The 18,303-nt window shown below is 41.5% G+C and overlaps 1 protein-coding gene across 3 annotated transcripts in view; it reads left to right on the plus strand.

Annotated features, from left to right (window-relative positions):
* The window catches only part of AKAP12 (A-kinase anchoring protein 12), a 30,207-nt gene extending 15,141 nt beyond the window's left edge, over nucleotides 1–15,066 (plus strand). For all 3 annotated transcript variants that reach the window (XM_056487033.1, XM_056487034.1, XM_056487035.1), the window contains 3 exons: nucleotides 5,541–9,262; nucleotides 10,010–11,924; nucleotides 12,440–15,066. In XM_056487033.1, the coding sequence (XP_056343008.1) occupies nucleotides 5,541–9,262; nucleotides 10,010–11,923 (5,636 nt within the window). In that variant the 3' untranslated portion in view covers nucleotide 11,924; nucleotides 12,440–15,066. The remainder of the gene's footprint in view (nucleotides 1–5,540; nucleotides 9,263–10,009; nucleotides 11,925–12,439) is intronic.
* The last annotated feature ends 3,237 nt before the right edge of the window (nucleotides 15,067–18,303 follow it).

The raw sequence follows: 18,303 nt of genomic DNA on the forward strand, positions 1-18,303 counted from the left end.
TAGCATGCAAAAATCTTTTTAAATCCTCCCTCATTATTTAATTAATCTGAAAGAACTTGTTCCCTGCAATGAACATGGCAAGTCAGTTCTTAGAAAATTGAGTGAATAGAAGGGAGAAGGATGTATTGTGTTCTTTCTATGGAAGAATTGTTTATACATTGAAGTGGAAATAAATATGGTGTGTAGCAGGCAAAAGAAGGAAGAATTTTTAAAAAATGCATTGTGGAGAAGCAGAAATGTCACAGGTGTAGTTAAAAAAATTAAATGTTTAGAAAGATAACACATAATCACATTTCCATGTTATTTTGTTACTGCAAAGTGAGTACTGTGTTTGATGTATTAAACCCAACCTTCTGAAACTCATGATTAGAAGAATCAAAATTTGTGGTGTAATGCCCAGTTTGTACACTCTGTAATGAAACTTAAAAGCACAGATTGGTTTGTGTCTTTTTTTTTTTTTTTAATGTTAAAGTGCTCAATTTCACAAATAATTCCAAACAGCTACTTTATTCTTAATAAATCTGCTCAGGGCAGGTTTTTTAATAGATATTGTAATTTCAAGCTGTGATTTGGTTTTTAATTACTCACTTGTTTCAGTTTTTATCCTTTATATTGTCATTAATGTTTCTAATGCTAATTAGAGGAATTGTGCAGTTGGGAGAACTGCGTTTGACAAATACAAGCTTGGTTCAGTTTTTTTAACTGCCTTCTGTTTGTGTCACGTGCATTTTAGAGCAGTAGCTAGTGGTTTGTTGTTTGTGTGGGTTTTTTGTTTGTTTGTTTCAAAAGTTGTGTTTGTAGCAAATCTAGGCACAATGGATGCAAATGATTGTAAAATACACCTCATGGCTGCAGCATTCGCTTTTGCTCGTGTGAACCTAGCGAGAGAGTTGTGTATGTGACCAAAAGCATGGTTTGGCCCTAAACACTGAATAAATGGAAACAGCACAAAGCCCTCTGGAGCCTTGCAGTGGCTGGAGGAGTTTGCGAGGTGGGCGCTGGGTGTGTGTCACATCCATCTGAGAGACTGAGAATGTAGGGAATTCATGGAAAAAATCCAGCGCCGTGCTGCAAATCCTTAGGGGGAAAAGTCAACCAACTCCAGATGTTGACATGGTTGACTTCGAGCATATGAAGTGCTGTGGATTTAACTCTTGCAGTCAGAGTGCTTTTTTTTAACTCTTTGGCAGCTACCAGGGAAGAAACACATTCTCACTTCTGGAGAGAGATGAGAGCTGAGAGCAGTTAAATTGCACTGCCGACAGTGTCTGTCAGTCTGCAGAAAGAAGAGTTTAATTATTTATTTTATTTTTAATGGAATGAGACAGGAATTCAATCATTCTGAAAATACTAATCCTCCAACAACTGATCAGCATGCTCCTGATAAAATAGAAATAAATTTTTAGAGTGGACTAAGTACCTATGAAATTGTGAAATCAAGCGTCTCTGAGTCCTCAAGACTGTCAACTTTGAAAAGTTATTAGAACATGAGCAGCACCTTGATTCAGTTAAAAATATTTGAAAGGTTAACTGGTATGTAAGCAGTTAAAATAGAATTTCAGTGTTGGTCCTTAGCCACAGTAGATTTAAACAGCAAAGTATATCAATTTTATGATATCACCCCTGATCTTTATCACCTCATCTTGGTATAGTTTTCTTGTATTCTACTCCTTGGCTAGCACATAGCTGGTAAAGTACAGCCCTGCTCAGGAGAGACCTAGGGAAATGTTATTAATGTATTTGCTTTGTTTTGTTTTCTGGTATCTCTTTGGATGAGCCTGTCTGGTGTTTCTTAAAGCTACTTTCAAAACCACTGAATTATTTCAGAAAATACTGGTTGTCTTGCCAGAAAACCTGTAGTAGTGACATGCTACAGAATTCTGACCAGCAATGCCTTGTATAAGTAAATTCCAAAGCTTTCTGCATTCAGAATTGCACTGACAGCGTTTGGGCACTGAAGTGTCATTAATAAAAACATCACTGTAGAATCCAACTGCTGAATAAAAAATTCTGGATGTATACATTGTGAAAGTACAGCTTGGATGGTCGTGGCATTGGAGCTTTGTCACACAACAGTGGCAGCCTCCTGGCAACATGCAGGCAAATTTTCTGAATGGCACCTCTTTCCTCAAATACTGAGGAAAGGCATCAGAAATTCCATTTTAAAGAATCTTCCAGGGTTTTTGAAATGTTAAAGAAGGAGACAAAGTCGAGACTGGGTGCAACAGCAGCAGGTCACTGACAGTGGAATGTTATCTTGGGGATGAAATACCTTCTGGACAGGTTAAATCCTTTGGTGAAATTGAAGGGGTAGTGCTTGGTCTAGGTCTGTAAGTGTATCATCTGTGCACCGTGAAGGAGAGATGGAAGTGTGATGTGTTGTAGCACAGCTGTGACTTTTCAGACTGGTATTAATAAGTGTGTGTTCAGTCAGTCAATATTTCTGTTAGTTTTTCCTTTTGCACTGTTTAGTGAAGGTAATGTGGCTGCTGGACAGACTCACAAGGAAGACCTAATTACTGTCAGCTTGATTTAACAGTTTAACTGAAAGCTTATCACTGCCTCTAACCCTGCATTCTCTATTTCTCTGATTGCATTTGCTATCTTAATTCATACCCATACCTGCAGATTTTGTAATAGTCACAGCTTTTTTTACCTGCAAAGCATTTTACAGAGACATGGTCTTTATCTTAGGGTATTATAGACACAAAATTTTATGAACAGAATAAGCAAAAACCCTCTGAATGCATATCTTAAATATGAAGAGATGCCTTTATGTACTGGTTTTCTATTTTCTCTCTTTGGAAATGGAATGTGTCATTTATTCATATTCTTTTATAATTCCACTCTTACAGTAACCCAATTTATATGTAATACCTGAAACTCATCTTAACACTGAATTTACACTAAACACTTGTGCTAGTTTGGTACAAATTGGGAAGGGAACTTCCAAAGGGATGTTTCCTTAAAGGAATTAAGAAAAAATTTAGAAATAAATGAAAAAAAGAAATGTCACCTTTTTTTACAATTTTTTTGAAAGCTCAGGATTTTCAATGATGATGGGCATGCATTGCCAGGGAGTGTTTGCAGGAGAAACGGTGAGCCCATAGAAATCCATGTCTGTGCAGTCCAGAGTGCCTTCAGACTTCTCCACTCCCTTCTGCCTTCCTGCACTTCTGGTCATTCCCACTTAGACCCAGCATTTCCCATTGGATCTCAGCCCTGTATTTCAGTCTACCTTTGTCTTACTCCTGTCAGATGGAGATTTTAATGTGTGTAAGAGTAAGCAGATTGGCATTAATACAGGGCTGGGACAAACAGAGAGACTCCATCGACCTTGTTTCCAGCAGAGATGCTAAGAGGCCTGCCTTGTGAGCAGATTTTTATTCAATGTTAAATGATCAGTATAATTTAGCTTCATAGCTGGTTAAGCCAAAAGAATCATTTTTAGTGTAAACAAGCTTAAGAATATATTAAAGTACTTGTTACTAAATAATTGTAAAATATGTGATGTTTTCAGGATAGTCTCTGAAGAAGTGCCTCTAACTTTATGAATTCCTCTTAAGCCTTTGACAGTTTTCTGTTAAATTCCATAATTTTATGGAAATGACAAGGACTTTATTTCCAGACCTAGGAATAAATGAATACAGACACAGAAGTGGTTCCTTGACTTTATCCTTGTATAGTCTCAACATACAACTAAATAAACAAAATGTAATGTTTGATAAGAGTTATTTGCTTACGGGTTGTTCTGGTGTTTATAAGAGGTATCTTACCAACAGACTAAAAGTTCTGGCTGCTTCTTCAAAATGTCTCTTTTGTCTTACCCTTCTCCCTCATAAATGGCTCAGTTCAAACATGTCTGGTCAAAAATGTTCAGGGAGTTAGCATGTTAGCAGAGGTCAGGCTTTTAATTGAATTAGGAGTTAACAATTGAGGTAAAGAATATTAAACTGTTAGATAAAGGAAAAACAAAAAGCTTTGCTTATATTGACTTAGAAACAACAACCAGTAGGCTGCTGATAGTGAAACCTAATTTGCCCCCTATATAGCAGTTAGAAGCCAGTATCCTTGTAGATTTTGTTTTGCATATTGTGTAATTAGTTCCAGCCTTACCTGGACTGCATTGTCTGTGTGCTTCTGAAGAAGCAGCCCTCAGTAAAGGGGGAACCAGGCAAGAAGCTCCGAGGGAGCTCTGGAGATAAGGTGTTTCAGCAAAGCAGGGCCAGCTGCAGAGTCAGAGACAACTTCAAGGTGGTTCAAATAAAAACCACATCCCTTTGAGGAAGTTGATGATTACGTGCTTTGTAAAGCTGTCTCCTCCTGCCTCTGGACATTGAAGTAGCACATGTACAGCTTAAAAGAAGGGGACCGTGCCTTCTTCTAGGGTGTTGCTGTTCAACACTGAGTATTTGAAAATAATTTTATTATTTCATCTTGGACCTCTAACAGGTTTGGTCAAAGAGAAGAGTATGTTCCTTCGTGGCCTTGCACTTCCACCTATTGCACAAAACCTAGGCTCAGGAACAATATTAAACTGACAACCTGGCAGCATCAAGCCCAATAATCTTTGGATGTTCTGAATTTGCCACAGATTTAATTTACCTGCTAGTCTCTTGAGTTGACCAGAGGTGCAATAATACTTAAATGATCCCAGCAAGTCTGAGAGGGGGTTACCAGTGACCTGAAGGAAAAACGCAGACTGTCCTCAAAGAAAAGATAATGCAAATGGACATGTGGGCAGTGGAGGATTTTACTTTCTTGCATAGTAACAACCTCATTCATTTTAAGCAATATAGAATTGTTGTAGGTGGTGATGCTGTGTATGTATTGCATACATCCAGATATTGTATGGGAGAATTCCAAAGATTCATCATCTTCAAAGCAATATATTTTTACATAACTGTTTTTAGGGGTTACAAGTTTTCAGAAAAACAGGTTTCCCCTGGGTGTTTTTACATCTTACTATTCTTTTGGGATAAAGCTGTAAAATAAGCTTTATTTTTGTTTTTGTTGTCATTTTAGGTCAACAGGCTTTTTTGAAGTCTTGTTTTGTTTTGTTTGTTTGCTGGTTGTTTTTTTTTTTTGGTTGGGTTTCTTCAGATGTGTCTGTCTGCGTGGAAATGTTTATTGAACTTTGTTTCAGGGGTAATTACATGTATTATTCTATATAGTCTGTGATATAATTTTTTTTTTTAAGTTTGCCTTAAAGTAACAAAAAAAAAGCAAACAAACCACATAAAAACAACTGCAAAATCATGGTATAGAATAAGGGAATATGAGCTTGAAAGGTGCATTTGCAAATAAACTGTGGAAAGAATTGTACAGTTATACAAAGAAGGAAAATAATGACAGCAATGGTAGAACAAAAACTAATTCTTAAAAATGTAGTAGTAGCATACAGAAAAACTACACAGATAATAATGAAGATAACAGAACAAGTATGTTTATCAAAATTGGTAATAATGAAAAATGATATAAAGTTATAAGGTGAAATTTAGAAGGAAATTAACTGGGTTTTGTTGTTTTTGTTTAAACAGTTGGACAAACAGAACATTCCAGTGTAACTTTGAAGGAGGACACTGAAACTATGGAGACAAATCCATCTGACTCAGGCACCAAGGACGGTGTAGATGCTGAGAAGGAGGATTCAATTAAGCAGTTGCCAGCTTTGGAAGAAGTTGCAGAAGACCAGGTGGCAGAGCCACAGTCTTATGATCTGGGTTTTAAAAAGGTTTTTAAATTTGTTGGGTTCAGATTCACAGTGAAGAAGGAAAAGACAGGAAAATCAGAACCAGTTCAGCTGCTTACTGTAAAAAAGGAAACACAGGTCCCTGAAGGAGCTGATGATCAAAAAGAAGTCCACTCAGAAGAGCCAGCAGTGCCTGAGGATGTACTCTCTGCAGAAGACAATACCAAAGATACACTGAAAAATGGAAAAACAGAAGATGAATCTCCTAAAATACCAGAAGTAAATGAGACTTGTTCTCAGCCAGCTGCTTTAGCCACTGAAACTGCATCACCATTAAGAAAACTTTTTACTCAAGGATGGACTGGATTTAGAAAAAAGAAGAGTTTTAGGAAGCCTAAAGAAGATGAACAACAGTCTCCTGTGAAAGAAGAGGAGAAAGAAAAAGAGGGGATAACGTTAACAACTGAAGTCAGTGAAAAGGAGGAGAAACCTGAGTCTGAGAAGCAAGATGAAGAGAGGACTGTGACAGCAGTAACTATTGAAGCACATGAAAAGGAGCAAACTGAAGGTGAAATGCAGGAGTCAGAAAAGACTTCGGCAGCCATAGGAATAGAAGGAAGTGAACAGAAAGAGGTAGTCAGGCATGATGAGCAGGGACAAAAAGAGGACACAGCAGCAGCAGCAGCTGTGAAAGAAAGTGCAGAGGGAAAAAAAGATGAAGATGATCAGGAAAGGAAACTGGTGGAAGTCTCGGAAAATCTTGGTAAAGAGGAAGAAGAAGCTAAGGAAGGAGAGAAAGAAAGTGAGGTGGCAGAGAAACCACTGAAAACAAAGCCAGTGGTACCTGTTGTCACTGAGAGTGTGAATGGAGAATTGAAAACATCCTCAGAAGTTCTACCTGTGGGAGAAAAACTGGAGTCAGTGGAGAAGTGTGAAGTAGATCACAGAACTGAAATAGCCTCTGAAGAGACATTTGAAACAGGATCTGTGGCAGTGGAAATTTCTAGTGATCAACTTAAAAAATCTGAAGGAAGTGAAGGAAGCGAATCTGTTGTACTTGGGAAAGAGACATCAGATGAAAAAACAGAGGAAGCAGAATTGAAAATGTCACCCACAGCAGATGATGTTGCACAGGGAGAAGCTCTGGATAGAACCACAGAGAAAAAAGAAAGCGAAGAACATGAAACAAAGTCACCTCTGAGTGCTCCTGAATCAAAGTCCTTTTCTACTTCTGAACATTCAGTTGACACAGAGGATAATCAACAGGCAGTCAAACCCACTGATGAAGGACTGCAGGGAAAACCTGGCACAGATATGACTGGTACTGTCAAACCAGATGAAACAACCATGGAAATAACTTCTGAAGAGGCAGCTGGAAAGAGGCCTCCAGAAAGTATCACAAATGGAGCAGAACTCCTGTCTTCTCAAGAAAAGGCTAAACTACAGGGCAGCCCTTTAAAGAAACTCTTTACGGGTACTGGATTGAAAAAACTGTCTGGAAAGAAGCAAAAAGGTAAAAGAGAAGAATCTAAGTTAGGGGAACAGGGTGAACCAATTCAGCACTTATCAGATTCCCCAGATAGCCCAGAGGAACAAAAGGGGGAGAGTTCTGCTTCTTCTCCTGAAGAGATGAATGAAATTCCCTCTTTGGAAAAATCTGCAGATGGAATGCAGGTCATTGAAAGTGAAGATGCCACAATTCCAGATGTGGAGCGAAAAAGAGAAACTGTTACACCTTGGGCATCATTTAAAAAGATGGTGACTCCCAAGAAACGTGTCAGAAGGCCTTCTGAAAGTGATAAAGAAGAAGAAACTGATAAGATAAAGAGTGTAGCAGCATCTGCAACTGAAAATGTTGTTGATGAAAACCAGGGAGAAATAAAAGAAAATGGAATTGACCAGAAACCAGAGAAAATTACAGAAGAGCCCAAAAGAAAAGTTGACACCTCTGTGTCCTGGGAAACTTTTATATGTGTAGGTTCTTCAAAGAAAAGAGCCAGGAAGTCATCATCATCTGATGAAGAAAGCCAAAAAGTAGAAGAGTCTGGACAGAGCAAAGAAACAGCAACAGATGCAGTTCTTACTAGCTCTCAGGAGAGTGATCAAGGACAAGGGAATTCTTCCCCAGAACAAGCTGGAAGCCCATCTGAAAGTGAAGGTATTTCAACGTGGGAATCATTTAAAAGGTTAGTTACTCCAAGAAGGAGATCCAAAACCAGAATGGAAGAGAAAAGTGAAGACTCTGTTGTGGGATCTAGCCTGGAGCATTCGACATCGGATGGTGAGCCTGGAAAAGATGAATCGTGGGTTCCATTTAGAAAACTGATGCCTGGGCGTAGGAAGAAAAAGTCAGATGGAAAGCCAGAAGCAGCTCATCTTAAACAAGCAAGAGAAGACATGGCAGAAACAGCTGAAGAAGATTCTGATATTCCAGCTGTTGTTCCTTTATCTGAATATGAAGCAGCAGAACAGGAGAAAATGGAAGCCCAGCGAGTGAAAGATGCTGAAGCGATGAGAGAACGAACCTCAGAGGAAGAGAGAGCAGAAAAGTTAGAGGAGACGCTGAGGATGGAGCAAGGATCTGAAGGGCTGGTACGTGCAGTTGCTGTCACTGCTGTGGAAGAAGAAAGGGCAGTGAGCAGCATTGAGGAAAGGTCACCATCATGGATATCTGCTGCTCTGACAGAGTGCATTGAGCAAGCAAGAGAAGAGGAAGAGAAGGAAACTCAGAAAACAGCTGAACTGGGTGTTACTGTGGAGGATGCAGTGGCAGCTGCTCAGACAGTACCAGAGACTAGAAAGGATGTAAGTGATGACACCACAGCAAGTGAACTGGAGCTAACCTCTGAAGCAGTGACTGCTCTGGAGACAGCAGAAGCTTCCTGTGCTGAAGAAACAATGGAAGCGTCACTTGCTGAGGAGACAACTGAGATGGTTTCTGCTGTTTCACAGTTGTTAGAAACCCCAGATACTACAGAGGAAGCTACACCAGTTCAAGAAGTAGAGGCCACTGAACAAAACCTGAAAGAACTGGACAAACAGACGCAAAAAGTTCTTCATGAAGTTGCTGAAAGAGTCAAGTCAGATGTAACACAGCTGGTTAGTGAAAGAGCTGTTGCAGGAGCTACAGTTACAACAGAACAGGGACTTGAGTCAGAAGTGAAAGATGGTGCTAAAGATGGGAGCATTGTAGGCCAGGAAACTGCTCTGCTTGAACAGTCCTTGGAAAATGAACATAAAGAGGCTGGCCCCCAGCCCCAGCAAAGTGCAGGGAGCATTCAGGGCCAAAACAGAGTTGAAGAGAGTGTTTTACCTGCAGGATCAGAGAAAAGTGAAATACCTTCTGTGATGGAAGAAAGCACAGAAGGACATCAAGGGAATGTTGAAGACCATAAAGAAGTAGATGAAGTGCAGAGGACAGCAGAGGAAACTTTATCACATGACAAAGCCATCACTCCCAAGGAAGAGCTGTTTGCAAAGCAGGAGCCTTCAGAACAAGAGAAACTGCCGGTAGCAGAGTTGACACTGGATGAGACAAGAGATGAACGTGCTCCAGAAGGAAAGCCTGCAGTAAGTATTGCATTTAACACAAAGGTTGATTGTGAAAGAAAAAATCAGCAAGTGTTAGATACTATATCTTGTTTAGAACCAGGTTGTGGGTATATTGCTGTCAAGGGCCTTCCTGAGACAACTGAAGTTCATTTACAGTGAGAGACACACAGATGTCTAGAAGCAGCAGGCACTGAAGCTTGTGTGCAGGGTGGAGTGGGTGCAGTGCCTGCAGAAATGGAGTGGGAGATGATGTGCATAGATGCAGAGCTACTGAAATGATTGCCATTAGGGCTCCTGCATTGCACAGAGTAACAAGATGATATATGAACACCTGAGATACAGATGTGGTCCATGTGACACACCATACCCAGTGGGTGGTGTCTTCAGTTGTAGGCAGAAGTATAGGTGAAGCTCTGCAAAGGGAGGACATGAAACAGCACCACTATCTCCAGCTTTAAATGCTGTAGTTACTGTGGCTGGCACATTCCTACCTTCTTCCCTACCTCACATCTTCTGGCTTACTCTTTGTTGCAAGTGCTGCCAGCAGTCCCTTCCCTTAATTAATTATAAGGCTGCCCTTCGTTTAATGAGCTACACGTTCTCAGAAACAAGCTGAGATTTTGGTGAGCTATTAATCCCCATATCATCACCTTGTGCTCTTTGCATAACTCATGCCCTTTTGGGTGTTGTGGTTTTTCACCTAGAACATTGCTGGTCATTCTCTGCTTGTACCCTTTCTCACAGAGCTGTTGCAATTCTCCACAGGTTCAGGACAAGACAGAGGATGAAGCCTCATCCTTGGGGCTAACAGCTGAAAAGTCTGTGCAGCTTGGAGGAGAGAGCAGAACTCTCACTGTGGGACCAGAGTGCACAGAAGCAGTTGTCACTGTGGTTTCTGTTAAAACTGAAAAACAAGATGGAATTCCTGACTCAGAAGAGCAGGTTTGTACTAAAGGAGGTCCTAGCAGGACACCTGCCCTCAGAGAGGAGGCTGATGCTGTGCTCAACGGAGTAAAAAGCACAGAAGTCACTGTTCCTGAGGTTCTACTGCAGAGCAAGGGAAAAACCTCTGCCATTCCTTCAAAAACAGTTGGCTCAGAAGCAACTGCAGATGCTGAGCAGAGTGTGAGCAATGGGTTTGACAGGGACATTGCAGCAAAAGATTCTGTGCCTGTCATAGAGCCACAATGCAGAGACGAAACAACTGAAACCCCCTCCAAGAGTGATGAAGCCAAAGGTGGCAAAGTGGAAAATGCTGTGCTCAAATCTGAAACACAGCTAGAGAGCACTTCCATTGTTGCTGAGGCTCCCATGCAGATTGAAGCAGATGGGGCATCTAATTTAGCATCAACATTCCCAGAGATTGTTGAAAATGGCAGTGCTGTTATCACTGATATAAGTCCTAAGAAATGTGAAACACCCAGTAGCTTGGCTGGAGAAGAGACTGTGGGAAAAGGACAGGAACTGGCAGCAACCTTGAACTGTCAAGGCTTCCAGAAAGAAGATAAGAAAAATGAGCAATTGCTGGAAGGAGCCAAAGAAGTATTTGAATATGGAAAACAGGAAGCTGTGAGGCATGATGAATGTTCAACTGCTGTCCAGCAGGAGGAAGGCTCTGACTCAGCCTGTGCACAGGCTGAAAGCTTGGGGGCTCTGAAAACACCTGTGGCTCTGGCAGCTGCAGCAGGTGGAGAGCATGTCGTGGCAGAAACTGCAACACGCACAGACGTGACAGCCAAAACTGCACAGCCCTTGGCAACTACACCAGAGCAAATGGCTTCTGAAGAGGTCCCAGTTTCTAATATGGACTGTTCAGGCTGTGGGACTGCAGAGCTTGGTAGTGTGGAGGCACCCAAGCCTGGAGTAACTTGTGCTTCCATGAATGGAGTATCAGAAGAGCAAGAGCAGCCCCAGAGCACAGGGCAAGCAGAACACAACGGTATTGCTTCCAGTCACAGTCTGTCTCCCAGCCACCCAGAATTTCAGAAGCATCTTGTTCAGTCTGTGATCATAGAGTCCCAGAGCTCAAAAATTGTATTGAATGCCATCCAGTCAGCTGTTCACAAACTTGCAGAAACAGAAGAGTCAGCTGCCCTTGAGTCAGAGCAGAGCTTTAAGTCCATAGGGAAAAGCCCATCAGATATGATTGTGCCTGAACTTCTGGGAAGTACACAGGTAGATCAACAGCTTCCAGTAAAAGAGGAAAAGATACAAAGTAAAGAACAAGAGCTCAAGCAACCAGGAATAGTGAAAACTACTACCTTAACTGAGTTTGCAGAAATTCATGCAACTGTGGAAAAAACAAAGGACATGCCTTTAACTTCTGAGATGCTGAAAGATGGACAGAGTCTGAATTCTTTAACAATTGTGACAAGCCCTGAAGACATTTCAAGGGGAACTGTGGGACTTCAGAAATCAACCCTAGAACAAAGTAATTCAGAAGATTCAACCAAAGACACCCTAGACATACACACACCAAAATTAAGGGAGAAAGAGGTTGGCTACATTATGGAAATCTCAGACCAACACACAGGACAGCAAACATGCAGAGAAAGTGAAGAACAACCATATCATCCACCAGTGGAAGATGGGAAAATGCAAATGTGGGAGGATGACAGTTGTCAAGAAGGAGCATCTTGTGATAGACAAAGTCAGAACTCGGTGGCTCTGACGCCTTGATGTAAGTAGCATTTTTAGCCAGTAATTTATTTCTTTTTCTGATATAGTTGTGAGAATCTCTAAACTGTTCACTCTAATGTGGTCTGCTGGTTTGTCTTGTTTTTAATTATTTTGCTGAAGGCCTGCCCTCACTTACGTGGCCTTGGACCTGGCTTATATTTTGGTGTGGTATTTCTGGGAGGTAGTAAATGTATCTTCCAGTTTTCCTTGGTAGGAACTCACATGACACATTTAATGTATGTAATTTAAGATGCAGACACACTCTCTAACAAAGCTCTTCTTAAAATCCTAAATGATGTGAGAACATGGTAAACCTGGAGTGCCTCACGTACAAAGCTCTTTGCACTGCAGAGGAATTTGAGAAATTACAAGTATAATCTTTCCCTGGGATATATACTGCACTTGCTTCACTAAGTCATAAGACCTTTATTTCTGAGAACTGCTTGGGAAAATAACTTATTCTTGGGAAAGTAGGTTGTCATTATTAAAGCTTTTTTACTCTCATCTTTCTTTCAGATGTGCTAAGCATCCATGTGGCATTTGGAGAGATGCCAGTCCTAGAGAACAACTGACAATCCTGCCACAGAACCAGGAGCTTTATTCACTACCCTTTATTCTTGGATGTTAGCATCTGTTCTTTTGAAGACCTCGCCTTGCCATTTTTGTTAAAAAAACAAAGCCTTTAATATGGGCTGTATCCATACCTGTGTTCCATTTGAAGGTTATTTGTCTCTGCCCAAAATAATCCATTAAGACTGGAGAGGCACCACTGAGTGACTGGGCAGACCACTGAAGAATTTTTGCCATGGTTATTACTGTCCCCTCATTTAATGTGTGTCCTGTCTGTCCAATCTCCTTGAATCCCTTCACTTGTCCCTGAGTCTCCCTCCCTTCTTTAGCAGCCTCCCTCCCCCCTCACATCTTTCCTAGCTGCCTTGATCTGACCTGTGAGTGGCCATAGGTGCTGCTCAGCTTGTGTGTGAGGGGGAAGAGGAGGGCTGACTGATGAGAACACACGAGACTTCTGGATATGTCTGTCAAACAGCAGGAACTGGATCACGCACAAATTGTTGAGCAAGGTGCTCAGGTTTGCTGCCTTTCAGTCCCATTCAGGTATCTCTGTCCATCTTTCAGTTGTATTTGTGCAGGCCTGATTTAGTCAGAAATTATTTCTACAGTGTAGCTTGAAATGAGATGGAAAATACCCTTCCTCTGTTGTTCCAGACTTCAGGCCTCAGGACTGGACTGTAATGTATTGAATATTTATATGTATGTCTTAAACCCAGTTTTGATTTTAATGTAGAGCAATGATACTTCTGTACTGTTTAGGCATTCCCTTAAATGACTATTGTAGAGTAGCCTGGAAGGAAATTGATACTATTGGAGCAGAAATTGATAACATGTAGTTTCCTATTTATTGTTCCAGGTTTTTCCCCCCTGTAAAATCTCTCTCAAAAAAATTGGCTGTCTTGCTTTGAATATTTATATGTATATCCTATACCCAGGTGTGATTTTAACGTATAACTATGATATTTCTAATGACAAAAGGAGAGCCCTGACCTTACCCACTGCTCACTTCTACTTGCAGCCCTCCCTGGTTTCTGAGGACCCTCCAGACAGCACCATTTCACTGTCACCTTATTCTTGTTCCACTGCCTTTGTATCTCTCCTCATTCCAAGCTCTGCTGATTTCTGGTCACTGCCCCATCCAACCCAAAGCCTTTCCCTGCCTTATAATGTTGAACATCTTTCCTGCATACGCACTTCCTCCTTTCCCAACCCCTGCCTGAACTGTTTTCCCACCACACCATTCTCTGAAATTCTCCCCACTCCTGACAATTTCTGAGGCAGGAGTAGGAAAGGGGGGAAAAAAAGGACTTTGTAATGAATTCTGCCTTGAATTGCAAAAAGCTAATGAGATCTTTGGGGTGCTGAGGATGTAAAAAGCTTCATGAAAGGTGGATTGGACTGACAACAGCTGAGACCAGAATGGGCAGGGTGATACAAAGATACTTAGAAGCCCCAAGACTGAGAGTCCTGGGCTGTCTGTCCCCAGCAGGAATTGGTCCTCTCCTTTGTGGTTTACGTTAAAATCAAACAAGGGGTACAAGTCAGTACTTTCAGCTCTGATTTCCAAAGTGGAGGTTACAGATCGCACGTTGTGAAACCAACGCCCATCAAGTTGAACAGTAGCTCGCTCTCATACCTGTATAGTAATTTATTTTAAAATCAACTTTAGTGTACAGATGCTCTTGTTACGGCAGGTGCTGGCCTCTCCTCGAGGCTGCACGTCCAGCAAGCGATGTGACTGATTGCACTGGTGTGATTGCACCATCTGGTGCTGCCCTGCGTGGAAGCATCAAAAGATTTTTCTTTACCTCAGAGCGAATTATATAAATATTTAAAGCCAAACAATGTGGTTTCAAACAATCCAGTCTCTCTCTGTCCATTGTTAGCGGCAGCTTTCCCCCTTGGCTTTGGGCAATTCCAAAAACCTCGGTTGATTTCCACACATTTAGGTTGGCTTGCAAGGTAATGATGCTCTTAATAACACCTCACAAGTGCAAACTCGGCTGAATTTGTACAAATTGTATACCTATGTACCTTAAGCCATATTGCAATAACTGCAGCAGGTAAAATAACAAAAGCATGACCTGTGTAATCCTGATTCTTACATTTGTAGCTCCAAAGCTGTTAATAATATGTAAAGTTACTTCTTGTCTGAACCTCATTTAAATAAAGCTAGCTTTACCACAATGTAAATTGTCTGTTGGTAGTAATTGGGCAGGCAAGGGCTTTTAACTTGCCTGTTCTCTCCATTAATCCAGGGCCTAGGTAAGCAATGCAACAAACCTAACTATAAAAAAAATACAAAAGCTTCTTTTTATAACTGACAGCTAAAATACCTGCTGCACCCAAAACCATGCTAATGGTGCAGGGACCATGTCTCCACAAAAAGATCCTACTTTGTTCCAGTGTATTGCTTTGGCCTCTGAAACTCTCCTTGAGACTGTGACTTCTGGCTTGTGCTTAAAAGCTTGAAGCTTTCTCTAATCCAATGTACTGGGTTACCAAATTTGATTTTGTGTTTTTAAGGTAGATTTTCATTAATTAAATAAAATGCAACTACAAATTTGTTTTAACCTGTGTATGTGGTGGGTTTTTTTTCACCTTGCTTAGTGTAAATGTTTTTCTGATGGTTGTTTCATCTTCAGGGAGTTAGATTTGTTCCTGAGAATTCACGTTCAGGTTTTGATGTGAATTAAAGAAGCTAATTACAGAATTAAACTGTGATTTGGCTAACTTTCAATAAAACATGCATATTTCAGAAGCAGTAAGAATAGGGTACCTTAGAAGACTGAAATACTTTTATTAAATTCAAGGTAGGGAACAGTGTTCAGTGAGACAGAATGAAAAATTAGTATATCATATGCCTTGCTGGTGTGACTGAAGTATAGAAAACTACAACAAAGCAACAGCAAAAATGTCTGCAAAACTTTTGTTATAGATTAGCAGATTAAGAGTCTTAGGCCCATAACTGGTATCTTCTAGGCTCCCCCACTTTTGCTGAGTGAGGGTGTATTCATGGCATCAGAAATCTGGGTGTGCTGTTTATTTATGTTAGCAAACCTTGGACTTCAGGCATTAAGTTTTTCCAGCTGTTCATGCTCTGTGGCTGAGGCTGATTAGCAGTGTTTGTATCTCAAGACAGATTCACACCTGGCAGGGTGTCAGGGGACTGATCTCACTGTCCACCTTTGGCACCTGGAGGTACAAACTGCAGCATCTCCTGCACACATTGTGCTCTGGGTGTATGCAGCCTCTGCTGCAAGATATATGCATTTATACTGATTAGTGGAATCCCTGAACAGGCATCTAACTGGGGACTGGAGTCCAAGCCTCTTGCATCCTGAGGAGGTTTGTCTGCTGTTCCCTCTTGTAGGGCTGTTTTACTGGCAACAGCTCAAGTATCCTGCCTGTTAGCTCAGGCTATGGAAGTGGGTCTGGCTTTCCCATGCAATCCAGAGCATATGGGAGGCAGCTGTGCTCACTGAGGAACCTGCACAGCTTGGATACAGCAAGTGCTTGGGGATGGGCAGGAGGCTTGCCAAGAGCAGAGAGGATTGCTGAGATGTTCGTGTTTGGATGCTGAGCGCTGGATGTTTGTCAGTCGCAGCTGCCACATGGGAAGGGAGCAGCCCCGAGGAGGCTGATGGCCTCACAAAGAAGGATGGGGCTTGGAACGAGGAGCAATGTGGAGGAGAAGGCCAGTGGAACTGGGAGCACAGGGTTTGGAGTTCTAATTCGGCAGGGGGATGAATGCTGTGATAAAGGAGAGTGACAGCTCCATGAGCGTTTTGAGATCCTCCTAACGGGGGAACAGCCCCCACAATGCTAACACCTGGTGTAGGGCTGGTGTCATCTCTAGTTGGGCACTACATGCAGTCTTTACAAAAGTAAGAATTTGGGATATGGGTCTAGTAAAGGCACGTGTCTCTTCTGCTTCAACATCCTCTTGAAAAAATACTATCAACTCCTTAAAACAGGAAGAACAGTTCTAGGAAGCATCTCCTATTCCCCCTTGAAAATGACATCCAGAGGATATTGAAAAGGCTATGTACAATCACAGAATGATTTGGGATGGATGGGACCTTGAAGACGGTCTGGTTCCAACCCCCCTGCAATGGGCAGGGCAAGGAGTGATGATACAATGAAATGAGGGGAGCAGAAGTCTGATATGCCACAGGAGCTGTGCCGGGGGATGGGCTCTGCGTCAGCTTGACCTGTCCTCCTCTGTTCTACACACAGGCTTCTGTCCCTCCTACGAGGGCACCAGACTGGGAAGGATAACCAACACGATGCCTTTTGCCTAAGCATTGAGACAGGAGGGAATTGTGGAACACTGTGAGGCATTTGCATGCCAGCTGCTGTCCTGGAAGGCAGACATCCCAGGAAGCAGCCTGGGAGCCATCCCTGCCTTGTCCCCAGTGCAACTGTTCCCTGGGGGGCTCTCCTGTGTCTCCTCAGCCTTGCAGTACTACAGTCTCCTCTCCCCTGCCTGAGCTAGCTGTCTGCTTTGTAAACATATTCCTTGGGAACTTCCAAATGAATTTCTGGGAGATCTTCATCAGACAAGTCCCAGAGGCAGCATGACAGTCAGTGGTGCCTAGAATTTCCCATAAAAGCAGCTGTATGAAGCTGTATGATCCTGATGCACAACTGCCTGTACTAACATGTCTCCCTTTCAGCATTCCAGGATAGCCTTGAGGGTAACAAAAAGACAGAGAGAGATGATGCTCAGCCAATGTTTGAGGGTAGTGCATGCCCAGGATCAAAAAGGAGTTAAGTTTTCAAGATTGGCTCACTAATGTAGAGGAGGCTGGGAAGTTACAGCTCCAAGGAAAGTCTGTTAGGTGAAGAAGGGGCAAGGGAGAAACATTTATTCAGAGGAAGTTTTCTTAGCCCAATTTATTTCTTAATCTCTCAGATAACATTTTCATTATCATTTCATGAGCATGATTAAGAATTACAAGGACAAATATGACCTGTCCATTATTCTGGAGCTGACATTAACTCTTCTAAACTAGAATATTTGCTGAATAATCTTGAAAATAGCATTATTTTCTTTGGTGTAAGTCTCCCTGCTGGGGAAATGCTCTTATTGGATTTTTGCATAATCTGTCTTGATCCTGCAATTGGATTCCAGCTTCTACATCCTCTCTCCTCCCCACAGTAGAGCCAGTTAATGCCTTGCAGATGCAAGGGGAGAACCTGCATCAGTATGGATGATGTGGCAAAGGCTGGACATATTGCTTACATTACAGTTCCTCATACAAAAGCATATTTAATGAAAAAATTTCATACAAACAGACAAACCCCTTGAGCCACTATTGGCACCAGTCAGTAGAAGCAGGCTCATATTCATTATGGGCTCATATTAATCATGACAGTATATTGACTATGTTGAAAGTGCTATTTTGTTTTCTTTCACTCATAGGCAGTAGTTGCTTGTGGAGAGAACAGATACAATACTTATTTCTGTAAATATTCCTTAATGTGTCTCAAGGCTCTGGATGTTCCTGTTACTAGTTATTTATTTTTCCAATAGAAGAGGCATCACATTTTGTTTTCTCTTTCCAATTGAGAGCTTGGATCACTTTGTATCAACCTTTCAATCTAAGCAGATGAGATGATTTTGCTTAAAACTTCTAGTTTTGACTAATATACAGGAACACAATAATGATGTGCTATGACAAAGCAAACTGCTGTATCTCTGTATTATACCATAGAAACCAGGACCCTTGGCATATCACTGAAAAAAAAATACTTGAATTTTGAACTTTAAACTAGGAAAGGTAACGATTATTTTTTCCCATTGA

Source organism: Oenanthe melanoleuca, chromosome 3, assembly GCF_029582105.1.
Source record: "Oenanthe melanoleuca isolate GR-GAL-2019-014 chromosome 3, OMel1.0, whole genome shotgun sequence".
In the NCBI taxonomy this organism is placed as follows: Eukaryota; Metazoa; Chordata; class Aves; order Passeriformes; family Muscicapidae; genus Oenanthe; species Oenanthe melanoleuca.